Here is a 24,677-nt window from a genome sequence, read left to right as displayed (position 1 = left end):
CACACTGCGCCTGCAGAAGCTCAGTTCTTGAAATATTCTTCAAGAAAAGAATACATACTTATTTGCATCGACACTTCTTATAATATTGATATTCCCTCATCAAAAAAAACATCCACGGCAAAAATTTCTTTATGCATTATTCTGATGACAGCTCTGCCTCTGACTTTATGAAATGCAAAGATAGAGCAGCAATGTGCTGGGGCTATAGTGGTAGTTTTAGTTGGTACGACACAGCTCATAATACTTTTGCTTTTGGGAGAAATCAGCGAGAAAAAAAAAAGAGAGAAAGCAGTAAATTTCGCAAATAATATGAAAGGAAGTAAATTGGTGAAATAACTAAATTGGTAAGGTCTTTTTCTTTTTTTTTCTTTTTTTTTTTTTTACCCTGGCTCCTATAATACTCAATTCTGCAAGCTCCCAAGGAAGCTGCTTAAAAATGATAATCCGGGAAAGGAAAGGAGAATCTCAGCAGACCTGCCTCAAGCCCACTTTCAACCCTATTAAGAAATATTATGCAGCCTTCTAAAGAAAGCCAACTCCTGCCTTAAACAGTGCTGCCTGCATGCCCTCCACTGGACTCATCCTCTATGGCCGAGCCAACTGGAAATCTCACAGTGCTGTTGAAATGACTTATTCGTCGATTATTGTTGTATGACATAAATAACGCACATTGTAGAATATAATGTAAACTTAAAAATAAACTATGAAGTCATTTTTTTGTTTGACATAAGAGTTAGAATGCAACAACAAGACACACAAAAAGATCCCCTTTCACTTTTCAAATGTACCTTTTTCCGTCAGGTTTAACTCTGATTTACAAGATCTGCAAAATGACGGAAAGTTGTTCTAGTCCTCGATGTACCTTCAAGAAGGTGAAAAATACACATCTTAGGTTTCTCACACCGCTGAACCAAATCCCAAAACTTTGCCGCTGTGCTCTGCCAGGCTGCAAGCTAAGTACATGAGGCTGCCTCGAGGCAAAATGTGGGACTGTGCCTCATTACACGTAGCAAACACTGCATGCTGGGTCAGAATACATTGCTTATAAGGGCTTTACTTTTGGGCTATTTGGTGTATAAAAAGCTTGATGCTCTTCGTTTTATCAGTACACTTCAATCTGAAGGTAACCTTCATTGGGCTATTGTCAAGGACATTGATTAAAATACTCTTTATTTCAGAAGTCAACATTTATTTATAATGTAATGTTAAGAAATTACAGTTAATATTCAGAATCAGAACCGAATCAGAATCAGAAATATTCAAATTTAAGGCTGTGTCTTTTTCTTCTTTCCTGCACAGTAGGTTCACTGCTTGTTTACATTAAACATCTTTTGAGCAGCAGTAGCTTGTAATGTCAGTGATATGTACAAAAAGAAAATTATGTAGAGATACAATCAGGTGACTAGATGTAGGGATATAACATCTAAGCCCATCAGGGGGTCTTGTTTACTCAGCATGCATCTCTGTAACTGGGTGAAGTCAGCCAGGAGGATCTCCAGAGTTCAAAACTCGAGTATCAAGCATCTATGCAACCTGAATACTCATTATTTAGATAATAAAGAATTCAATGAGTGCATCAAAATTGTTATATATTTGATTTGAGGTCTTAGGCTGCCGTCTATGGGCATGCACAGCCAGTGGCCACCAGGCATACAAGTATAGTCCCTTGTAAAGTTTAAATTCAGTGCTTTGTCAATATCTATCATGGCCGAGATTCTTATAGTACACGCAGTGTTCAATGACTCCTTTAAAGACGATCTCTCCTGTGGCATATATGTCAACTTGTCCTGTGATTTATTTGTTGGCTAACTGAGCTGGTATCACTTAACTCATTCAGGTAGACAGAGAGTGTGTGTGTGTGTGTGTGTGTTTGTGTGTTTGTGTGAGTCATGGCAAGAGACAATGAGCGAGAGAGAGAGACAGAATGTGCAATGCAATCATACTTGGCCTGCATCCACTCCCACAGTAATGGGCGAAGCAGTGTGCAAGCAAAACTCTCCTGAGAAAACAGGGAAAGATGAGAAAATAAGTGGGTCAAGCACTGGGTGTGAGGGGCAGGACTGGTGAAGAGGACCCCACTGAAATCAATGCACTTTTGCAGGCCTGCTTTGGTGGGATATCAAACACCAGAAAAGTGTGCCGTGGTGCTAAATGACGGGCTGAAAGCTGGAGGAGCCCTATCTGACTTTGATTATATCATTCCCAGGGCGTTTCTGCGTCATCAGATATTGTGAGATAAGTATCATAATAGTTGTGTATTTTTGCTGTTACAGTAAAAGCCACGTAAACTGTGGCCATTATGGTGTCTGTCTCAAGAGATAGAAGCAAAGATACATCACGTGTGCTGGTGTTAAAGAAGCTAATTGTTCTGTCAGTCCCCGAGCAAATGCACAATGGTTCACAGCAATTACCAGGTGAAGGTATAACAGCAAACACAGAACACTTACAAAAACAAGACATTTCTAACTTTTCAGTTTGGCCTCTATATTTTGTCACTGGTGTTGCTTTGTTTTTATTTGTTGCAGTGGTCACCATTTGGAAAACACCTGACAATACTCTTTGGGCCAGATCCACTAACAATGGATAGCGCCCGCTGTTAGCACCATGAATGAGGCAGAAATAGCACCCACGCGTCTTAGCACCCTGTCCACAAAAGACTTTGCACTAATGATATGCAGATGCTAACACGCCCACAATGTTGTCCCTGCTCTGTGCAGCTTGTTCCTTTTTTGCCGAAGATGAGCTCTCATGCTGTCAGCGCTGTTTTGACAACAACAAAAAAAACTGACGAGCAAGGAGGGGAGGGGGAAACCTTTTTCAGGGTTTATTTTGATGCCAGACTGGAAAAATGTAAAATGAGTTTTATTGTTTCGAACAAAGCTTCTTCACTGAATGACGCAAGCAAGGGCAACTAGAAAAAAAACAAAACCAAGAAAACATTCTCGTGCGTAACTGCTCCAAACCTCTCGACAGAACGGATGTGAGTGAAGTGTCTTGATTTATCCGCGGGTTGTATCAATAATAGTGCTGTTAAAGTAATATTTGCACACTTTATTAACTGATCTTTTGAAGTCATACAGAGGCAGAATAGATTTTCTGATCACTGGAAAGTTTGCGTGCGTCATCTCTTATAAATACTGCTCCACATGTTACCACCAGCCAAAGTGCAATGTGCCGACCCTCTGTGTTTATTTGAGGTAGCAGAGAGAGAGAAGGAGAAAGAAGGAGAAATTGTGGCGATTTAATACACGGCTCTCAATGGCGTGAAATAGCACCACTGTAACTCCCTGTGGCAATTAGCGCTGGTCTTTGTGGATGAGATGGTATTTGTAACAAAGCTTATTGGCTAAAGCAGGGGTCCCCAAACTACGGCCCGTGGGCCAGATACGGCCCACATTTGGCCCGGCCCTCAGAACAATTCAGAATGCATTTTAAAAATCAAAATTGTAATATATATATTTTTTTGTCATAGGCCTATAAAAGTTTAGCATTTCAAATGAAATGTTCTTTAGCTGTGAACCTTTATCATTATTAACTCACATGTTAGGGAAGAGAAAATTTGATTCATAATTCAGGGTATTTAACCAACAGTGGACTAATTATTATTTTTTTTTGTTCAATGCAAAGAAGAGGCTGTTTGTCTCATCTGTCAAGAGGCGATGGCTGTGGAGTTAAGCAACCAATCTCCTGGGATAAAATCCATCTCTACGATAATACCGGTAGTCATGCCTGCACGTGTTATTTTCTGTTACATACAGACCCTGGCCCCCCGTCATGGAAAGGTGAAGTTATGAAGCCCTCAAAGAAAAAAGTTTGGGGACCCCTGGGCTAAAGGAAGGGGAAAATTTTGCACTGAGTTTTTTTAATTTTCAGCAATTGACATACATGTTAATGGGACAGGCATGCCCACAAAGCTATCTGTATGCAGTCTGCATGCATTTTACCCTTTGCACGTGCTTCATGGATTCCACACATTTTATTTTGCATTCACCAGTCTTTAAACGCCACTGTATCCCATAGCAAGTTCTTTCATGTGTTTACTTCATGTGCCAACTTCAAATTTTGTAGATTTCTCTGACATAGCATGCTTTTCTTTTTAATATCTTAATTTCAGCACTGTTACCGTCTCATTCATTTTTTACCCTACAGTAAACTGACTGATGTCAAGGTAAGTGGACTTCTTTCCAATATGATAACAGTTAGTCCTCCTGATAGAGTCTCTGATAAGAGAAACTGTCCGCTCTTCTCAGTAACACTTTGTTCTTCCTATCAATGTGCTATCAAAGGATAGCCAACCGTTGCTATGTGCAATTGGCCAATCAGAATCAAGTTTTTAACATAGCCATGTAACAATATAATAATAACTCAATTAGTAGTTTTTGTAAGTTTTGCAAAAGGAGCAATAACTGATCTTCTTTCCTGCCGTTTCCCATGCTATCCTAATCTGACCCTTTACTACACTGTCTTATCCTATCCTATACTTTCCATCCTCTCCTGTTAGCCCTTATCCTCTCACAACTTACTCACTGTGAAGGTCTGATAATAGCTTTAAATTTGCCGACACTGCACTCAACTATAAATGTTTACGTAACCTGGCTGCCGAGGTTTTCAGTGACATGTTGAAACCTTTTTTGGGCTTTTGGCTCAATTACCAGGCCCGCTGCTGAGGGAAATTGCATAGTGCTCTGTCACAAAACCTCCTTCAGACGGAAAGCCTCCCCCCCCCCCTTTTCTATAAAAGGGGATCAACATATGGGATCCCTTACGCACACAACGCTAAATTGACCATAATGGGGAGCACTTTAAATACAAAATGGAACACTTTCTGAAGTGCAACCAGGCTTGATGGAATCATTGCCGACCTCAACGCCGTATCTGTTCGCTGAATCTCTGTTTTCAATCTCACTTTCTGTCTTTTTCTCAGACTAAATTGCACTCCGCATATTTTACATGCATTTTCTTTATAGGTTAATCACCATGTCCTTGTACTGTAATTTAACTACTGTACTGAATCTATATCCATACATTGCACTTAATAAATGTACAGTACGTGCACTGTGAAATCAGAGGGCTTCTTTAGTCAACTGTTTGTCAAACTTAAATATCGACTTAAAAACTGTATAAGTCTCATTCCATTTTTCTGCCACTATGCACAAAATGTAGCCATCAGTGCCATGTGCTTCTTTTACACTTGAGCTTCTTTGAAAGGAGGCGCATGATGAAACAGACACATAATAAGAACCTTTCCTGATTCCTCACAGGAGAATGTCATATCTTCACACAGTATAGTGTATCAATATGATTTGGTGAGCGTTTTAATGTGGCATAAACACCACAGGTCTAGATGGAGGGGGGAGAAAAATCCCATTTTCAAATTGTGTCCTCGTTTGTTAGTGGCACGGCACCTCAATTACCCAGTGAGCAGGTTTTTATTTATTCATGCAGACAAAGTCACGTATTCATGAGGATTAACCCGAAACTCGCTCATAGACTGGCAGGCACAGATTGCATATTTTACCATATGAGGAATAGCTGACGCGTTTACCCTCAGAAGATTGAGAGAAAGCAAGATGAGAGAAGCAGGAATGGCTGAGTGAGCTTTTGGGTCACTGCATGGTCAGTTTCTCCAACTTTATTCCGATTTGTGTTTTTCAAGAATGTATAAGAGGGTATTTTGAATAATGTGTGTGCAGCAGGGAGCGTTCATGTTTGGGAGAAGTGGGGGAGCATATGGCGCTATAATACAAGATAGGAAGTAGTGTTAGACTTTGGATTTGTAATGCCTGCTTTATGCTTTTCCCTCTGGAATAAGAGCTTTGTATCTTAAACTGCAGGAGCTATTTGAAAGATAGAGATATCACCTCAGCGAATTCTAATGCAACATCCACATTCACAATCACAAACAAGCTGAGAAACAAAACAGAAGATATACTGTAAATATAAATTCCCATTTAAAAAAAAAGCCGTACAATGTTACATAAAACTGTAACAAAAGAATATCAAATCAGCCTAATGGCCAAACTTCTCTTCAAAAATTGTTAGGGAAATCCTCTGTCCCCTGTCATATTACCCACATTTATCAGGATGTAGCATAGCCATTACGTCTGGGGGTTTATCAAATTATCTGCTCGCAGAATGGCCGAAAAGGGACACATTACAACCGGTCGACTTTGTCTGAGCCGCTGCAGAGCAATATTCCGGGATGCTGCAGCAACCAAAAGCAAATTATGGTGAACATAACGTAGAGTTCAGTGGAGCGTTAACAGAATGGATGGCCCTATCCTGATTCTCTATCTGTTGGGACAGATGTCCCCAAGTCCCTGTGACTCGTGAGGTGGACGGGCCTGTAAGCGATGGCAGATGCTCCAAAGGTAAGACAGATGGATTTTGCCAGAGTTCTGTGAAAGTATGCACATTTTTAAATAGGAAAAAAATGAATATTAATCATTTACAACACAAGAATAATGACTGTAAGCCAAGGTATGAAATAATAAAAAAATGTCTTCAATCTTCAAGAGATTTTTATGCAACAATAAAGAAGATATACCTTCAAATAATGTACAAATCATAAGGATAAACGGAGGCTTGGACCTTGAAGGCAAAACATGTTCTATAACACTGAAGACAGGATAGAAATTCGCAGTGAGTGTGCATCCGATGTATTGTTTCTTTTTTCGAGAGCCGTAAAAAAAGCAGACAGAAAGTAATTCTTCTCAAAGCAATAAATGACACAATGACACAAAAGAAAGGGAATTCATTCAGCGATTATGATGTACGGTTGTCTCTCTGACTACAGTGTGTGAGTGCAAGGACGTGTGGGTGTGTAAGTTTATTTCAGTAAATTAATGCCCGCTTCAGAGCACACAGCTATGTGTCTGCTGCTGCACATGCGATTATGCATGCATCTATGCCTGTTATGTTCAGATCCAGGCAGCTGCTGACAAGAAGCCCAAACAGCAATATTTCACAAACACCATGCCTTCTAATACACTGTGATAGCCAGCCCTCATTGTTGGGTAATTGCCACTGATGCAGGGGGAAAAAAAGAACAATGTTTCATTCAACACAATCTGTGGTAAACTGAAATCAATGAGGCTAAATGGCATATTAAAATTTGATCGGATCACTGATGACCAACAATGACAACAAACACAGAACAGTCCCCCCCCCCCCCACCCCTCTTTTTTTTGTAACAGACAAAAGCCGCTCAGTGGCTTAAATGTTGTTCAGTGTGGCCTGGATAATGGCAGCCTATTGATCCTCTCGGGATTTATTCTGAAACCTTAACTTTTCCACTGCTTCACGTTATTTTTAAAAAGAAACAGTGACAGTGTTTGAACTGACTTTTTGGAACGTTCTTGTGTTGGGCGGCTGTGTTTATGTTTGATCTCCTGCAGCAGGAGAGAAGGATCAGCGAGTGGAGGCTTTCAAAGACCCTTAGGTTGTCAATGGTAGTGTTTTGTGCTCCAGATTTGTGTTCGAGTTGTACAACGTGGGAGGTTTGTTCTGCTCCCACAGATCAAGGTGGATGTATGTGCTTGTTTATGGGTTTCATCTTTGTGTTCCTTGTGAGTGAAGTTTTTGCATGCACTGCGTACGTCGGGGGAAATTAACTGTGATTAATCAAGTAAGCAAACACCAAAATAATACTTTTAATTGATCTATTTTTTGAGAGGGAGAAGATTTAAAAAGGAAGGGATAAAAAGTAGGTCAGGTATTGAGCTCAACGTACGATGAAGTCGGACTTTTAAAAAGGGAAATTCCTGCAACCCTTTCTCCTTTATTCTCCACAGAATCATTTAAATGAACCATTAGGAAACAAATAGCTCTTCTTTATACGGAACATAAATACTCTGCATGTTTGGTCCGTAGGCTCTGTTTTTACACGGTCTACACTGAACTGCATCTCTTTTACTTTAAGACTAAAACGCTCCCAAATTGAGATTTGAGCATCTGCCTCCTCCTTTTTACTCTTTATATCTACTTTTCTCCATCTTGCACATTTATTGCTTGTGCTTTTTCCTCTCCATTGTATGTTTAGACAGGCATAATAACAATAAAAGGTCTAACAAAGCTTCAAGGAAACAAACATTTCAAAGAAAGCTTTTAGTAATCAAATTTATTCAGCTCCTTCAGGGAAGATTTCAGCCTTACATTCAACCTGAATAAGAAGTTCAGGTGCAAGAAAAGCTTTTCTACGGTGTGTGATATGAACCTGTATTCCTTCAATCAAACATTTATACCACATGAAATAGAAGCCAGCATGAGACCCCATGGCACCTCTGTCCACACCACCATGTGTTGCATTAAGGGTGTATTACGGCACGGACCAGTGACTCCCAGATGCGACAGCAGGGCTGATCATCAATTATTATACCTCAGTGGATCAAAATGAGCATGTCTGCTCATTCCAACGTCCCGGAGCTGGCCTGTGGCGGCAGAGCGACGGCTTAGTGCACCTCCAACACCCCCCTACCCACCAGCCCACCATCCCCTCTGCACCTGTGAGCTGAGCAACACCAGCCGGAGCCCTCACGGAGGCGATGGGACATGCCTCGAGACAACATCTGCCTCCCCTCGGTGACCCGCCGAGTTAAGCCAACTACAGAATCAAGGGCATGCTCGTGGAGGTCCCTGATTTTATCATAACAAAGGGTTTGCTGCCACCGCTGCCTGTAAGTGGCTTCAGGAGACGTTCCAGTCTATTTTTCTGCTAACACTGTGCACTTATTGAGTCCAACACTCTTGTCTCTTTCACTCTTTTGCCTTTCCATCTAAAACGAACAAGGGACTTAGACACAGATGTCTATGTGTTAGGATGTGAGTCCCTACTGTTAAAAAATACATTTTAGGGAGCACAGATAGCCTAGCGGTTAGGTCACACCAAGCAGACGGCCGGGATTTGAGTTCAATCTGCAGCTCCTTTCCCGCACGTCATTCCCCACTCTCTCCCGATTTCATACTCTATCCAAGATTTTGGTCAGTCTGAAAATAATAATAGTAAGAGTAGATATTCCTCTTTGTCTGAGTAAAGACAAGAGGGAAATGCAAGAATTATTAGAATACATTTGTTTTTTACATTGAGTATTCCCATTCAAATAAAAAATCTCTTTACAAGGGGGGACTGGCTGAAATGACGGCAATACTATTGTAATATGTCACAATATGATATTTCAGCATTTATATTTTGTAAGACAAGAAAAATAAACAATACACTTGGGAAAAAAAACTGTTTCCTTTTGATCATGCACTTGTGTATATATTCACAATCAGTTCCGTGAAGATTTAGGCCCTATGAGCTAAATTAGCCTGCATGAGTGAGCCTTTGTATGACAGATGTTTGACACTTGAAATCCAGCGGGACCCGTGGCTGAATAGAATCAGGACAAATCAGTGCAATCACGCAGGTGTCTGGAGGGAAAACGAGGACAAAGGGACACGGTCTGGCTTCCTGCTCCCCGGGAGCTCCTAGCTGAGGCTTGTGCCCCGGGTCTGCTTCTGCATGGAAAAGCAGACAGCTGACTGACCTCACGAGCGCTACATCGCCTTGAGGTCCCCACAGATGCCTTGCAAAGAGCCCGGGTGGAAGCACCTTGCGAACTCCACCACAGCGAATGTGATGAAAGCCTCAGCTCTCTTGCTGAGGAGGGTACACAACAGCCAGGTTTATGTGTTCAGTGGCGAGCCCCTGAAAAGCCCCCCTGTCATTTTCTGTTAGGCCAAACATGTCCTGCAGGGCCTATGTGAAAATCCGCTCCCTCAGCATGTCCCATCTGAAAACCTCATCCTTCACAATCCCTCTTTCTTACTTCTTTCTTCCTTTTCTTGCCACACTCTTTCACCATTTGTCACAGTTACCCACCAGTGAGTGGGTTCTGATGTGATCCATTTGTTCGTGAATACCAATTTATCAGCCAGTCAGTGCATACATTGATCCGTTGGGGGATAGTGTCCTATACAGTGTAGAGGGAGATAATCCTGTTCATGTGCATGCATAAAAAACCTGGATTTACATCCCAGCGGTTCCTCCTAATGGAGATAAAAAAAAAACATACTGTAACCAGCATGCTTCATTATATTCCACAAAATGGAATTAACTGCTTGTAACTTTATCAACATTTCACAATGTGTGTGTGTGTGTGTAGGTGTGCGTACTATAACACGAGATTTATTGCGATTTTTATGCCCATGCTTGTAGAATTAATGATTTCACAGGAATATATTGCATTTCTGGTGAATGACACATTTTACTTGAAAGATGCTAATACATGAAATATAGACAGATGGCATCATAGCTGAAGCTGTCTGTCATCATATCATTGATGTCATTGCAGCAATACTGCAGCCATCATTGTGAATTGCATCTCATCAAAAGTGCAGTTTATCTCACAGTGATTTCTTATTGAAAAATAAGGCACAGAGAAGCAGCGACACATTTGCACATCGGTCACAGCGTGCTGTTCTCAGATTGCAAATTTCTCCTGTTTTTGTTTCTCTCTTGTCTCTGTCTGCATACTGGTTGCGTTCATTTCGCTCTGATGCGTCAATAAACATGCTCTTTTTAGGACAACAAGGCTTTAAGAGGGCTGTATGTTTCCAGTCATAGGACTGGAATCATTCCACATCAGGACAAGCCAGGTCAATAACATTAAAGGCTGAGAGAGTTGGGGAAAATACAACCCCCTGTGATGCTGTGGTCGGCTCAGCCTTCAGGAGACATATTGATGCACAGTTATTTTGGTCAATAAGTCCTTCTGAGCAGAGGCCATCCTTATCCTTGAGACTAGACTGCATGTGAAAAATGAGAAAGGGATGAGACCATGCATTTTAATCTGTCTATGGTGCTATATCTTGAAGTGGGGAAGAAGGGATGGGAGTGTTTGAGAGGAGAGAAAGAAAAGAGAGAGATGCACTTCGTCTCACCCTGTCTCAGCCCCGCTAATGCTGTTGTTAACAATAAAAAATACCATTGGTTATACTGAAATACAACACCCCCAGGCCAAGGCATAATGGCTTTATTGAATTACGGAGCAAGCTGACCTCTGATCTTAGGACAGAATTTATTGACAAACATAAAAACTCAAATGAGAAGATTTGGCCGTCACACATCTTCAAATAGAGATGTTACACATTTTAACCATTTAAAAACCCAAGTATAAGACGAAGAATAGCAAAACTACTGTGACTTTCTATTAAAATGTACTAACTCACATACATGTAGAAAGTTTGAATGGCAGTGGAAGTTCTTATCTCCTCAAAAAAATAAAATAATAATCCTGCTCCTTTATAGCAGGATAAATAATCCTGCCATAAAGGAGCATTTTTTCAAGATGTTGAAGACATGTGAGAGCCCGGATCACGAGCACATATTTTGGGAATGTCCAGCAACAAGCCATGTCTGGACAAAAAACACAAAAATGTAAATACCTTTTTCATTTTTGCAGTTTCTCCTTCTTTACAAAAGTTGATCACTTCAGTTTTTACTTTCTGTACCTTTTGTTTATGTGGTTTTGCATTTTAAAATGTATTGAACTGTCTCCCAACGTGCCAATTTCTGTTAGTGTAACCACTATTTTCAAAGAATATTTTCAATATTTAGCGTTTAATATATAATGCATAAACACTATTCTCTGTTAGTTGTTCTCAAACATCTTCTTAATAAAGAAATAAAAAAGAAAAGTAAAATCCACCTCAGTTTCAAAGATATTGATTAAATGTGAGTTTTCAAAAAAGAAAATGAAGTATGGCATATAAAGCATTATTCTAGGGCTCAAGTTTAAAACTTCTGATGTGGACAATGTGTATGGAGTGTGTGTGTGTTAGTGTTCAGGTCAGTGGGAGGGACAGGGGCAGTTGAAATGCAGGAAAAAATGCTAATGCTAACACAAACTCTCCAGCTTCAAATGAAAAGGGAGTGGGATATTTGTAAAAAGCTATCTATAACAAATGGCCGTGCATAAAACATTAGCACATCTATATTTCATGGCTTCCCGTGTTTTTTTCCTCACGCTTCTGAGGGGAGGGAAACTTTCTACTCCTTCAGGCAGGTGTAACCTCAGCTCATCACACAGAAAAAGAACTGCATGATTCCTGAGGAGAGGTTTTCTTCTTTGTTGTCCAGATCTGTGGTGAGATTTATTCAGTGTTTAAAAGAATAAGTATGGGGGGTTCAGACTTTAAGGTTAAATTGTGTTCTGGCTGCTTAAATGCTCCCAGAAATTAAACGAGGAAATTAATGCCTTTTGCACAATATGCCAAAGACACTTTTAGCATCCCAAAAAAATAGCTTCCCTGTTTTGGATGGCAGGTAGTTTGTTGTTGTTGTTGTCATTGTTTTAAATCGTTCCTGTTACGGAGCTCGTATCAGCTAGATGGGCTCAAGGACCAATGTAGTTCACCTCTCTGGAACCACATGCATTTCACAGGTTTAATATGCAGTCCGAGCCATATTCCACTTTAAGAATCACAGAGTCAGTGAAATGGAACAAAGTGAATCGCTGGCTGGGGCCTTTGAGCCTCTACGTTTGTTTGAAGTCTCTCTCTAGCCCTGCCGAGTTCAGAATACATTGTCCAGAGACACGATCAAACTTGGCAGCTATTGATCCCTTCCAAAACCAGACACAAGACTTACTGAACATGTTAACAACTTCGGAATGAGCATTTTAATTGTACATGTCTTTGAAAAAGCCCACTCAAGTCAATGTGCTGCTGAGTGAATCTGAAGCAGGCAATTTTGGACAGTCAAACACGGTGTATTCAGCCAATGTTCATATTTTTCTCCCAAAAATCGAAAACTTTGAGCAGTCAAGTTACATCTTGGCGCATGAGAGCATTAACAACTGTTGAATTAAAGTATTAATGCATTTAGACCAAAAATGTGTTTCTGATTTAATAAGTCTCATCCGTCCTTGTCTTTTCAAATTAGTTTGTAAGCCACCTCCAACGGCACAAGAGCTGTAAATACACCAATTTTCCAAATATTTAAATGTCTTTTTTTGGCTTGTCTTGTTGAGATCTGAATGATTGTACCAGACGTCTCACATCTCTACTTCTCTGAAGCCTTTGGCACGGTAACAAAGGAGGGCCCTAATACTCTGCAAAAGGAGGTTTCTAACATGACACTTTCCAGTCGTTTGAAGGAGGATGGAGAGAGATTTCTGCGAGCTGAGTTGACTCCTCCAGATCAATAGCTCGTCTCTCTCTGAGACGACTGGTGTGGCATTTGAACCAGATAAAACAAGGGCTCCCCTCCACCTCACCTCCGAGAACGGAGCACTCCCACCAAATCCCAATCGGTAAAGAAGGATACAGACGAGTCCATCTAAATCCCCTTCTGACTCAGCTTTAGACCCCCGGCAGTAAAAAAAAAAAGCAAAAAAAAAAAAGGGGAAGATAGGAAGAATAAGACAAAATCTAAATTCATCTTAAAAGGAAAGGTCCAATCTATGTAGGTTAATACTCAATGTTGCTTCATTTAGCTCTGTTTAAGGCCCACTGGGGCAGCTGTAAAAAGTTCTGGGAGCCAGAAGGCACAAAGGCTTTTATTTATTTATATGAGGGAGAATATATAGCAAGGAGCAAACTGGTGCAAATGATGTGAAAAAAGAGGGAATTTAAAGAAGTTATCTTGAAAAAAGGAATGGGCTGTATTACCATTTCATGTGCGGCATGAATTAAATATACACCAGGCAGCTAGAATATCTCTGATATCATGACAATATGTGAGGTCATGACGTGAAACGAATGTGAAACGCTGGACAACCATTCAGCGCTGTATCCTTAAGCGAGGCACTTCATTCTTAATTACTGTAGTGGAGCTGCTCATTTGTCAGTGCTCAATGACCAGACAAAATGGCTCAAGTAAAAGGTTGCCCCTCTAGATCCTTAGTGTGTAGATGTAGACAAGGGCATTTCTATTAAAGAGAATGCCTGCTCAGCTAACTCAACATAAAAAAGGGAGCGAGAGAGAGAGAAAAAAAAAATGAGGCCCAACAGTCTTACAACAGTTCATCTTCCTAACCTGTGGTCAGCCAATTATGATGATCTCGTGACAACGTTGGACTTTTAACTTTCCGAACAAGGGTCCCCTTCTCGTCTTGCATGTCAGCTTAGTCTTTCCCCCTGGTCGCTGATGACATTGTAACACTAATTACAGCTAATTGTTCTATGCTGAATAGATTTAGTCACATTGCAAATGATATGCCATTGGTCAGTGTCACAATGTTTCCACAGAAAACTCAATGGGGAATGGAAATTTGCACAAATGAATGTAATTAAGAAGCACATTCATTACTTCTAATTGCATATGAGAACCCTCAAAGTGAAACTGAGATTGGACTCATATGAATAATTAATGCAGCTAACTGTACTGAACACTATGGCGTTTGTACCATCACATAATGATGTGCTAAACGTGTTGGTATGAATGACAAAATGTGTTGTAACAATCTTGCACCAAGGCTTAGTCGTAGAGCTCCAATCACAATTCCAATCCAACTTTTTTTTTCCCCCTTCTGCTTCCTCATGAAATCCCTTCATTCATGGGCAGATTGTGTCTAGACAGTTGAATTCCAGGCTTGGTGTGAGCTTGGCATTGGCCCCTAGACATACAGAGTAGAGTTTAAGGTTTCAGAAGAAAAAAAAAAAGTGGTCACAGTGTGTTAGGCACGCAGAATCAAGTCAAGTGGCCCTTTCCAAAGACGAGTTGTTAATCAGTCAACTGGAAACTACTCGGAAGGCTGTTATGAAAATTTAGAAGTACAGAAATGAAAGAGTAGAGAACGTAACCCCTGCAAAGTATGAACTCAGCGATCCTTTAATCAGATTATTTGTCTACTGGCATCAGGAACTATCTAAATCTAATGTGCTATAAAAGCCTTGGACACAACATTGCAGAAAATTATAGAAAAATGTATATCAAACAAAATCATTGATTGAATTGTGTTATTTGATGAAGTAATTCCTTTTAGTGAAAAGTCTGCAGTTTTATAATACCTTAAGCAGAACATTTAAAACTATAATCTTATTATACTTGCAGTGTTTAAAAAGGATTGGCTTATCTTAATAGCAGATTTAGATCTTAGACAGACAAGGTGTAAGCTGGTCATTTGAAAGCCATATGCCACAGATTAAGATACGGCACTATACTGTACAGCTTTTCCCTGCTTCTTCTCCCAGAGCCTAATGCACTACATCAAAACTGCCTTTAGTGAGCTGCTTGTCAGTGGGCAAAAGCGCAAGCCCTTAAATCCCTCTACTCCACCAACAGGAGAAAGAAATAAGTATATTACAGAATGCCAAGAGAACAAAAAAATTGTGTATTGTTTGAAAAATGTGAAGGATTTAAACGCAGGGATTTGCTCCCACTTTGCTGCACTTTGTCTGAGGGCTTAGCACCATTTGTTGTTCGTGACATGATGATTCCCATCATTCAGCCGAAGCATTTCAGGACATTATTGAGCCAACATCAACTCTACAGCACCGAATTATTAAGTCGGTAAAAGTAAGAAATACAGGATTGTATTGTTTGATGTCTTACAAGCACAGTCACATCACTCAGAACAAGGCCAATGGTCGATAGTATTCAAAAAAACACAAACAACAAAATCCACGGGATACAAAGTCTGAGCCAAGATGGGTCAGGAAGAACATTTTCATCAACTGGATGCTTTTAGTTTCGCGTGTAAGACAGTGCTCTTAGTGATTTCAGGACAAGCTGGATGCCTGGAAGGTGAACCTGTGCAAAGCTGTGCTGAAAGCATTGCAGCACTGAGTCACTATATGAGAGGATGTCAGCTGTAACAGTGGCCAACATCCTTCTTATGCAAGGAAAGAGATGCATCGTATATCATTATGCATTCCTGTTTTTTGATGTTTTGAAGAAGTGTCGCTATATGGCCAAAAGGGACAGGTACGATTCATCACGCCTAATTGTTCCGGATGTGTCGTTCTGTACTCACTGGCTGTCAGATGTATGGGGGTTGGACCTAAAAAACACACATGCTGATGATATTAATCCGTCGCTTTTATCTTTTTGTCGAGACAGAGAGGGAATTATCAAAACCTTTGGAACAATGTGTGACAAAAGGAGGTGACAGCAGATGAGTGATGGAGGGGCGGTGAAGTAAGCCTGGCGGGGGGAAGCATGAGCCCATAAAACGAACAGCCGCCTAACTCATAAATAATAGAAACATAAAATGTCATATGAACTTTATTTCAAGAGTGGGTGGTCTAATAAAGATGCAGGTTTAAAGAGGAGTCGAGAAATTCATTGTCATAAGAAGGCCACATGGCTCGCCTTTGGCACTGACAATTATTCAGAGCAAGCTGACATTCAGGTCCAAGCTGTGGCACCTTTACGAAACAACACGCCGTTTGACTCCTGAAATTCTCTTCCCACTGCAGCTCGAGTCTTTCAATCTCCAAGCTTTATTTTTTCCTCTTCAACTTGGAGTCAATCCTTCTCTCCTCTCCCCTCTCCCCTCTCTTTCCACTTTTCCTTGTTCTCTCTGCTTTACAAATTGAGACGACACGATAAGAGACTTGCCACCGCCATGCCAGCCTGGTGCTCATTGATAAAACCATATCTAATCCATCTGAGGCCCCCCTCTGTCGCCGGCGCACTCATCTCTGAGACGGTCAACATGCACAGGATCCATCTTTCTGTTTGAAGCCAGCAGCACAGAGTCAGAGTTTATCTTTAAACTTCTGGAAAGGAGAAAATGGAGCCGGATGAGTCGGGCGACTTTCACTTTGTCTGCAACTGATGTGAGATGTGCTAGCGTGTGTTAATCGGTAACATCTAAATGCAAATGAAAGAACTTAGGGAAAATATGGTTTAAAAACTGTAATGACTTAGATTTTTTACGCACATTGCATATGGTCTTCATACTGTGGTAGAGGCAAAAAACAAATATCTTCTAGCTGGATAGTTCTACATATATTTCACAGGAAACTGTATTTGACATAGAATTAATCAGATGATTTCAGCCTTGGTGATGACATAACTCTCGAATATAACCAAGTCCTGGCTGCTTTCACCCTTTTTTACAGCTGCAAGACTGACATTGACTTTAATATCATTTGGTGTGATAAGGTTACAACAGAGCATTACATGAGCTTTGTGGTCAAATAACTGAAATGGCTTTTTTATTATCCAACTACTCATATTAGACACAGATATTACACTCTGAGTTATTCTCCCAACACTCTGGCTCTGCTGTGATTTTTAATGCAGCAATTTGTAAAAGTACACATGCATTTACTACATTAGCATGGCCCTGTATCTAAAACTAATGCACTTCAACAAATATTACCCCAGAGGGAAAGTGGGTAATAAGTTCAGTATTTGAGTAAGTTTATGAAGTATGAGATGTTTATGTCACTGAATATTAATGAGATGATGAGCAATTGCCTCTGTGTGTGAATGAATCACATAAATGAATCACAGCTGTCATAGCGGTGAATACATTAAAGCGACTAGCTGGGAAAGAAGGAGAGGTTTGATCGTTAGATGTATGCGTTTGTGTTTTTACACGTGTGGTGTGTTAATGTGTGTTTGTGTGAGTGTGATGGAATAAAGAGGTCAGCTAGGTGTGTAAAAAAAAAAGAAAAAAAAAAAAGGCTATCGTAGAAAAAATCTCATGCAACTCGCAATATCTCGTTATCAAAAATAGAAAATCAGGAATGGGACGGGCTTTTGCATGTAAATGAACACATGGAGCCATTGCCGGGATGTCACCCATCCTGTTCAATGTCTAACAAATGCATTCACAATCACACTCACAGTGACACCCTGGCCCCGGACCTGTCAGCACAGCTGTGGGGAGGCAGAAGCACCAATGACTGTTGTCTCACTTACAGCTATGACACAATAGCTATACTGCACGTAGGGGTATGCAAAGGATTCTATTTCTACCTGTCCTGTACATTTTCAGTGCTGGGTAGGGGGGGGAGGGGAAATACTTGTATTTGTTGACAGCTAACTCTGTGCAATGGCTAAGGAATTACACACACACACACACACACACACACACACACACACACACACACACACACACACACACACACACACACACACACAGGCCATGGAAGGAGTGAAGGTCTGCAGTAACCTGAACCTCGATCCAGCCTGCAATATACAAGGCAGGGTTACCTCCTGAAAAATAAAATCTGATTCAAGGGGGCGAGAATATCCAGTGTGAAGTGTGTGTGTGTGTGTGTGTGTGTGGGGGGGGTGTTGGTATGTGACAAGGACACAGTGATAGGGGCTCACAACAGCCTTGTTCATGTTAAGGTGGAGCAAAATCATTTCACCAGCATCATTGGCATGCTGCTGATGCACCGGCTTTGAATCTTCACTACCAGTTGAGGGAGAAAAAAAAAAATATACCAGTGGTCCTTGGTGGTGTGTCTTAAGCACTCTTCTTTTCCCCCTCAGCCAGTTATTTGAGCAATGATTTCAAAATAAAAAAATCTGTTGTATATGTATGAGGACGGGGTTGTGCATCCCTGCGTTCAGTGGAGCTTTTTATGGACAACAACATTGGGCAGTAAGCCATGCAGTGACAGCTGTCTTGTGAATCATTTGAATAAATTCAGCAACAGAGTTTCAAACTTCAAAGGTAAAAAATCCCATGTGGTTGTAGAGCTTCTGGACAACATTTACAAAATTCTGCCTTACAAAATCCATTGTCAATAATGAATGCAGCTCTGCGCAAGTGACGCCTTAAATATAAATTTGCAATCCTTAATCCAAATCCAATACATTTTGGATGTCTAATAAGACTTGAATCTGATAAATGATAGAAGGAGCAGGGGTGTCGTTCCCTCCCAGCAGTGCTTGGGTGACTTCTGGTGTTGTTGTGCTTGTTTAAAGAATGACCTTATCAAAAATAGCATTTTTAGCAAAATAATTTGTATGAGTAGCTAGCTTGTAACCAGTTATTAGACATAAATGGTCTCTTGTTAAGTGTTTGCCAGGCTGCGTTGTTACTATGACAATCACAGCTCTCAGTACATTTTTTCACTGTCTGGCAACACAGATGGCCACTTGTAAATTTCAAAGACAGCCTAAGAAAACAGAGAAAATAAGACAAATGAAAAATATGAACAACTTTTGCCTGCTGCAGCAGCAGAACAAAAATAACATGAACACTCACTAGATTCTGGGTCTGAGTTTCCATCTCCCTCCGTGCGGCTGTTGGGTGATGTTTGCTCGTAGTACTCATCCTGGTGGAAGCTGAGGGGGAGAGGCTGAGCGTTGCTGGCCGTGCTGCTGGGCTCGGGATCTCCAAGCCCGCTGTCACTGCAGCTCTCCTGGGAACCGTCGGGAAGATGGAAGGTCACACGACGCTGGGTCTGAAACACACAACAACAAAAAAGGGGGGTTGGTAAGAAACTGTCGCCCTATTTCTGAGGCCATAAAAGAAAGAAAAAAACACATTACATCATGAGTCTGACAATCACGGCAGTAGAGAAAGGTGGCCGAAATATTGGTAGAATTTGCTTCCCTATAGTATTTAGTTACTCTGACCCTTGCTGATTTTTTGTTATTTCACTGTTGAATGAAATCTTTTTCATTTTTAAAATCCCCCAAAAAATGGAGCTCAATGGAATCAGAAGGTGCTCAAGGCATTGAGAAATGAGTTTCTCTATTGAAACTCTATTGATTGATTCCTGAAAGAAACATTGTCCAGAGCTTCTGAATATCAACATGACTCAATGACACCAGCCTTTATATGGGCTTTTCTTAAAGTATAAAGCAGAGCACTTTCACAGTTTGGTCTGTACAGAAGAGCAAGGACAAATACCATTGTTGACGACTTAAAAAAAAAAAATAGTTATATTTCAGTGCTCTGAGCAACACAATCTGAACGCCTTTCACCTGCACTGTATTGAGGTGAAGACAGGAATCTAAAAGATGGATATCTCCAAACCAGAGCACAGAAAACCACAACTATATCTGTAGATTTATCACTACAGCTATGAGAGAAAATAAGCCTTTCTACGTTTTTGTTTGTCTTTATTTTGCTGTAGATCTAATCTTCAATTTAAAGTTTGAAGGGTCAGAACTTGAGAAGATGCTTCCTTCTGTTTAACGACTCACTAAAGCTTTTTACAAGGTTAGTCATACGACCTCATTTACCGCTTGGATTAACCTTTATGGTATTGTCTTATCAAAACACTGACTCATTTGTGACTAACCAAAATTGTATATATTTAAAGTCCCCTCCTTACATAGCCTCTCCTTCCAGGGATGTAAGCCATTAAGGATCTTTTATAGGTATTCTCTCTGCCCCTAAAGAGCGCCTTGGCACACCACCGCTGACAAACAAAGATTATTAATATCATCATCAGCGGTGACAACGATGCTCGTTTATGGCTAAACGAGTACATCGAGACGGCATTTACGAGGGAAATCATCGCCTAATTGTACCAAGTGTTGTTGTTACATGGCCCAGCACTGCATCCATCATCTTTACCTGCTGTAACTTTTTAAAAAAATATGCCAACATTGTGTCCTATCACAGAGGGGGAGACTAATTGAAACAGTGACCTCATAACCCAAAAAATATTTCTGGTCTGTTGAGCATTGTAAATTACTTTTCAGATACTTAAGTGACTGTAAGATCTATAATTGAGAGTTGGTCTGATATGAGATGGGATGTGTATTAGCAGGTTGAGAAACGTCCTAGTTTCCCCTCTCGACCAATTTATGAACAGAAGAGGTGGAGATGAGTGTGCAGGCTTGGACTTTGATTTGTAAAGTCTTGGGGATCACAGGAATGAAGGCTTTTGCGTCTGAAAGGTTCAGGCCTCTCTGATTTCTCTAGTGGTCTGCACAAGTTCATGTTGGGACCATTCCTAGAGCTTAAAAACAGAAAAAAAAACTCTAAATATGGTGGAGTCTGCTTTTATGTCCTCCAGAAAACAAACCATATTCAGAATCATTCATTTTGTGAGGCATGCTGGGTAATCTATGGGCACCACTGATTTCTTTCCCCCATATTTTTCTTGGCAATGGACAGAAAGAAAATATGGCAACTGCAGAGACCCGACTAAAGCTTGAATTCATGTCTTCCCATGATTCCCTGAGTAACATCACACAGTATAGGGGCATAAAACGCATAAAAAATAATTACGCCCTCAGCTTGGGTTATTGCTGTGAATTTTATTCTCCCCATTATTCAAACTGATAAGAGATTTTAATTTTTTTCCAGAGCAAATACAACCCGAGCACAAATCACTATCTTGATCTCCTTCCGCACTAAAGCAATAAAAGCAATAAACAAGTCCTGAATTAAAAACCTCATTAGCACATGTTCCTTTAAGCTCAGGAGGAGGAGATGTCTCTGTGCGAACACATTTTCTCCGTCGCCACTAAAGTGCGCAGATAAAGCACTTATTGCTCTTTGATAAGACTAAATAAGGCGTGGAAATAGGAGAGAGGAGAAAGGACAGACATCCGAGAAAAAAAAAAACAAGTGCACAAAAAGCTTCATTTAAAAACTATCAGAGAGGGTTGACTAACCTAAATCCACAAAATTAGCACCCTGAAAGCACAACCGAGTGCTTTTCCAATGCTGTGATGTTGAAACAGCAAGCTAAATATTCTATTTACTCCATTCATCTAGATCCTGAGGCCACACATTGCTCCTCGTGTGAGTATGCTGGAAAGAAAATGAGCAGAAAAGAGTGGGAAAAAGGGCATGCAGCCACAGAAACAAACAGAAAAACACACACAACCTTCAACTCCTGTGCGAGATAACTCCAAAACAAAAGATTTATGTTGCTCTATTGAGTAAAGGAAAGCTTGCTCTGCCCTTCTGCACTGCTTTATTTCTTAAACCACAGGAAGATATGCATACGACGTACAGCTCCTTAAAATAATCCTGTTTTTAATGCACGTGTTGGGACATCTGCTGCCAAATGTTTAGGTATATTTCTTAAGTTCTGTATACAAAAGACTATTTTCTACCAGTCCTTGTGCGGTTTTATTCATTTTCAAAGACACTGAGGAGACAAATACCTTGTTGGCAAAGTAACATAGTCATGTGTGCCATGTTTGCCCACGCTTTCAAGTCGTCTTAATATCTACTTGTTCTCAAACAGCTTTGGCAGCTGTTTCTCAAATTACTGGAGGATGTGCGCAAAAAAAAAAACAAAGTCCAGGTTCCAGCAAAAGAAAGAGCCCATTTACCCAAGGTTGGCAGCTCGACAAGAAAGCATGCTTCCTCTCCACATGACTCTAATTATTGGAAACTTGCTCCAGCAATGGCATCCAGGATCTATTAGAACAAACAGCTGTCCGTGACAATTAGGGTGCTATCATTTTGCATAAAGGAGTGTCTTCATTTTTTGAAGGCTGTTTACTTAAACCAATTCAAGTTGCTGCCAGATGCTGAGAAAAGCGTACGTTGTTTACCACAATACTAATTACAATTAAATTCCGTTAATAGGTCTTAAATAAATTTTTTGCTCTCAGTGGTAATGTGAATTAATATTAATGTTGGAAGACAAACATGACAAACAAAAGCAAACATTCGCACAGGAGTCAAGGTGAGTGTTTTGCTAAGCATTATCACTTATTTAAAGAAGCTGCCAGAAATCCATAAAGCAAAGACAAGCTGCGGTAAGAGATATCAAGACCAAACAAAGCCCGTTCAGCCAGATAAAACACTGCCTTGAGAAGTATGTACACAGAGATAAAATGAACAGGAGCGACGCATGCCAAGTTCTGCCTTGTAACAAGCCGGCCAATCCTTAAAACCCTCCCTCTGGTAACCAAACAGACAATGGGCAGATTGGGCCGGATTCACGGGTTACAGGATTAGAAGTCCGTTATATTTAGACATAGAGGAGGGAAGTGCAAAGCGACTGCCACCTTGTCCTTCTGCGGGCCACAGCTCTCTGAGTTTTATTATCACATGTACTTTCTTCCCCAGCTGCCGTTCTCTAGGTACAGCAGAGAACTCAGTGCTGCACAGAGAAGGACTTGGCTGACAACCACCTCACTTTGAGTGATAAACAGGGACCACTTAGGAGTGAATCAGGGGAGATTGGCTCTGCCATTTCAGATAAGGATCAGCTTGCGGGCACACCTAGACCTGCATAAATCTGCTCAGAGGAGATGGTGGTTTGTCATTTTGCACATGTCTCATGTGGAGGGGGAAAAGTAAATTGAAAAATAAAAAACAACAACAGCAGCGATGGCAAGGTATTTAACCAGAAAACACTGTCCCACATGTTCCAATATTCAGCTTCATGTCAAGACCATGCAAAGTCCAATATAAGCTATAAATGCTTTCTGTCTGCGGTTGTGCCCTTCTCTTTCTGAACATGCTGTTCCAGCGTTGACTATTATGTGTGAGGTGAGATGTCACTACATGTGAAATGATGAGTTAGCAAGAACATGCAAAAAGGAGCTGATTCTAGCAAGAAGGGAGATTACTGGGTGATTTTTGACAAATCAAATGCCCTTTTTTGCAATTTTGCCTGTTATTGAGTCATTTGCAATAAAGACTGTCCGTGCAACATGTACTGTGACCTAAATATGATGTTCTCCTCAGTCCCAGCAAAGATGACACAGAATACTGATCAGATATTTTAGGACTCAGCAATAAGATGGCTTGGATATGTCAAGAAAATAGATATATCTGCATGTGATAATATTACAAATAATTGAACATTTTAGCTAAAAAAAAAAGGAATAATAAAAAATATTCAACTAAAGTTATTGTAAGCTCACAGCACTTTACAGGAGCAACATTGTCCGCTGTAACTAAAAAAGTTTTACTAGCTAGTTATCGTGCAAGAGGAGCTCTGATTTCTTTCTCTTATTAGGCAAAGGTTATTGAACTATGCACGCCTGTGTGCAGTCATGAACTCAAGGGTGAACAGAAAAGAGAGGGTACAGTGGTCAGAGTCCACAAAACAATTGTATTTAAGGTTATTGTTGTCTTTAATAGGAAGTGTGAAATGCCCTTGAGCTTAAATATTTTGCTTAAATTGGCAGCAATACAGACCATTGAAGTAAAGGCTTTTTCATTTCACTCAGTAAACTTTACTGTACAGCTGCCTTCGCTGAAGAAAATAAATCATTTAAAAGGATGGGAAGAGGCTTACAGCCGGATGTTAATGGAAAAATATTAAGTCTGAGAACACATTTGTGCTTTTCCAATAAAATACTAATTTTGAAGCCTAATAAAAAAAGAGGAAAAAAAACCTAAAGTCTAAAGTGTTTGTTCATATTCATTTCTTGCAGAAAGGTATGTAAATGAACAGCTTAATCATTCACAAAGTGATTAGATTGATTATAGATGTTGGATCAAAAAATCTTGTTTTTTCTGTTCAAAGCTTTCATTGATTATTTTTATTTTCAATAAATTTAAATCTGCTAAGGATGTGGTGAGGTTGAAGCTGAGTTCTATACGTTGTAGATGGTTAAGGTTCCATCTGAGCAAACAGAACTGCTAAAAGTGTTAATAAATGTCCATTTTCAATAATATCAGGTGATGTTGGTAGATTGCCATGGCTTTGGGTTCCATGTTCCTATTTCAATTGTTGAGGTATTTTTATACACAAGTATTTACTTTAATCTTCTGTGGAGCTGCAGGACAGAGGTGAACAAGACATTTTCCAAATCTCAACATCTGACCCACTCTAAGTTCAAACTT

The 24,677-nt window shown here is 40.3% G+C and overlaps 1 protein-coding gene across 2 annotated transcripts in view; it reads right to left on the bottom strand.

The window, feature by feature from the left end:
* The window catches only part of pcdh11 (protocadherin 11), a 126,632-nt gene that overhangs the window by 28,250 nt on the left and 73,705 nt on the right, over positions 1 to 24,677 (bottom strand). For both annotated transcript variants that reach the window (XM_065958596.1, XM_020637110.3), the window contains one exon: positions 19,161 to 19,359. In XM_065958596.1, the coding sequence (XP_065814668.1) occupies positions 19,161 to 19,359 (199 nt within the window). The remainder of the gene's footprint in view (positions 1 to 19,160; positions 19,360 to 24,677) is intronic.

Source organism: Labrus bergylta, chromosome 9, assembly GCF_963930695.1.
Source record: "Labrus bergylta chromosome 9, fLabBer1.1, whole genome shotgun sequence".
NCBI classification, from domain to species: domain Eukaryota; kingdom Metazoa; phylum Chordata; class Actinopteri; order Labriformes; family Labridae; genus Labrus; species Labrus bergylta.
This window is presented reverse-complemented; position numbering and strand designations above follow the sequence as displayed.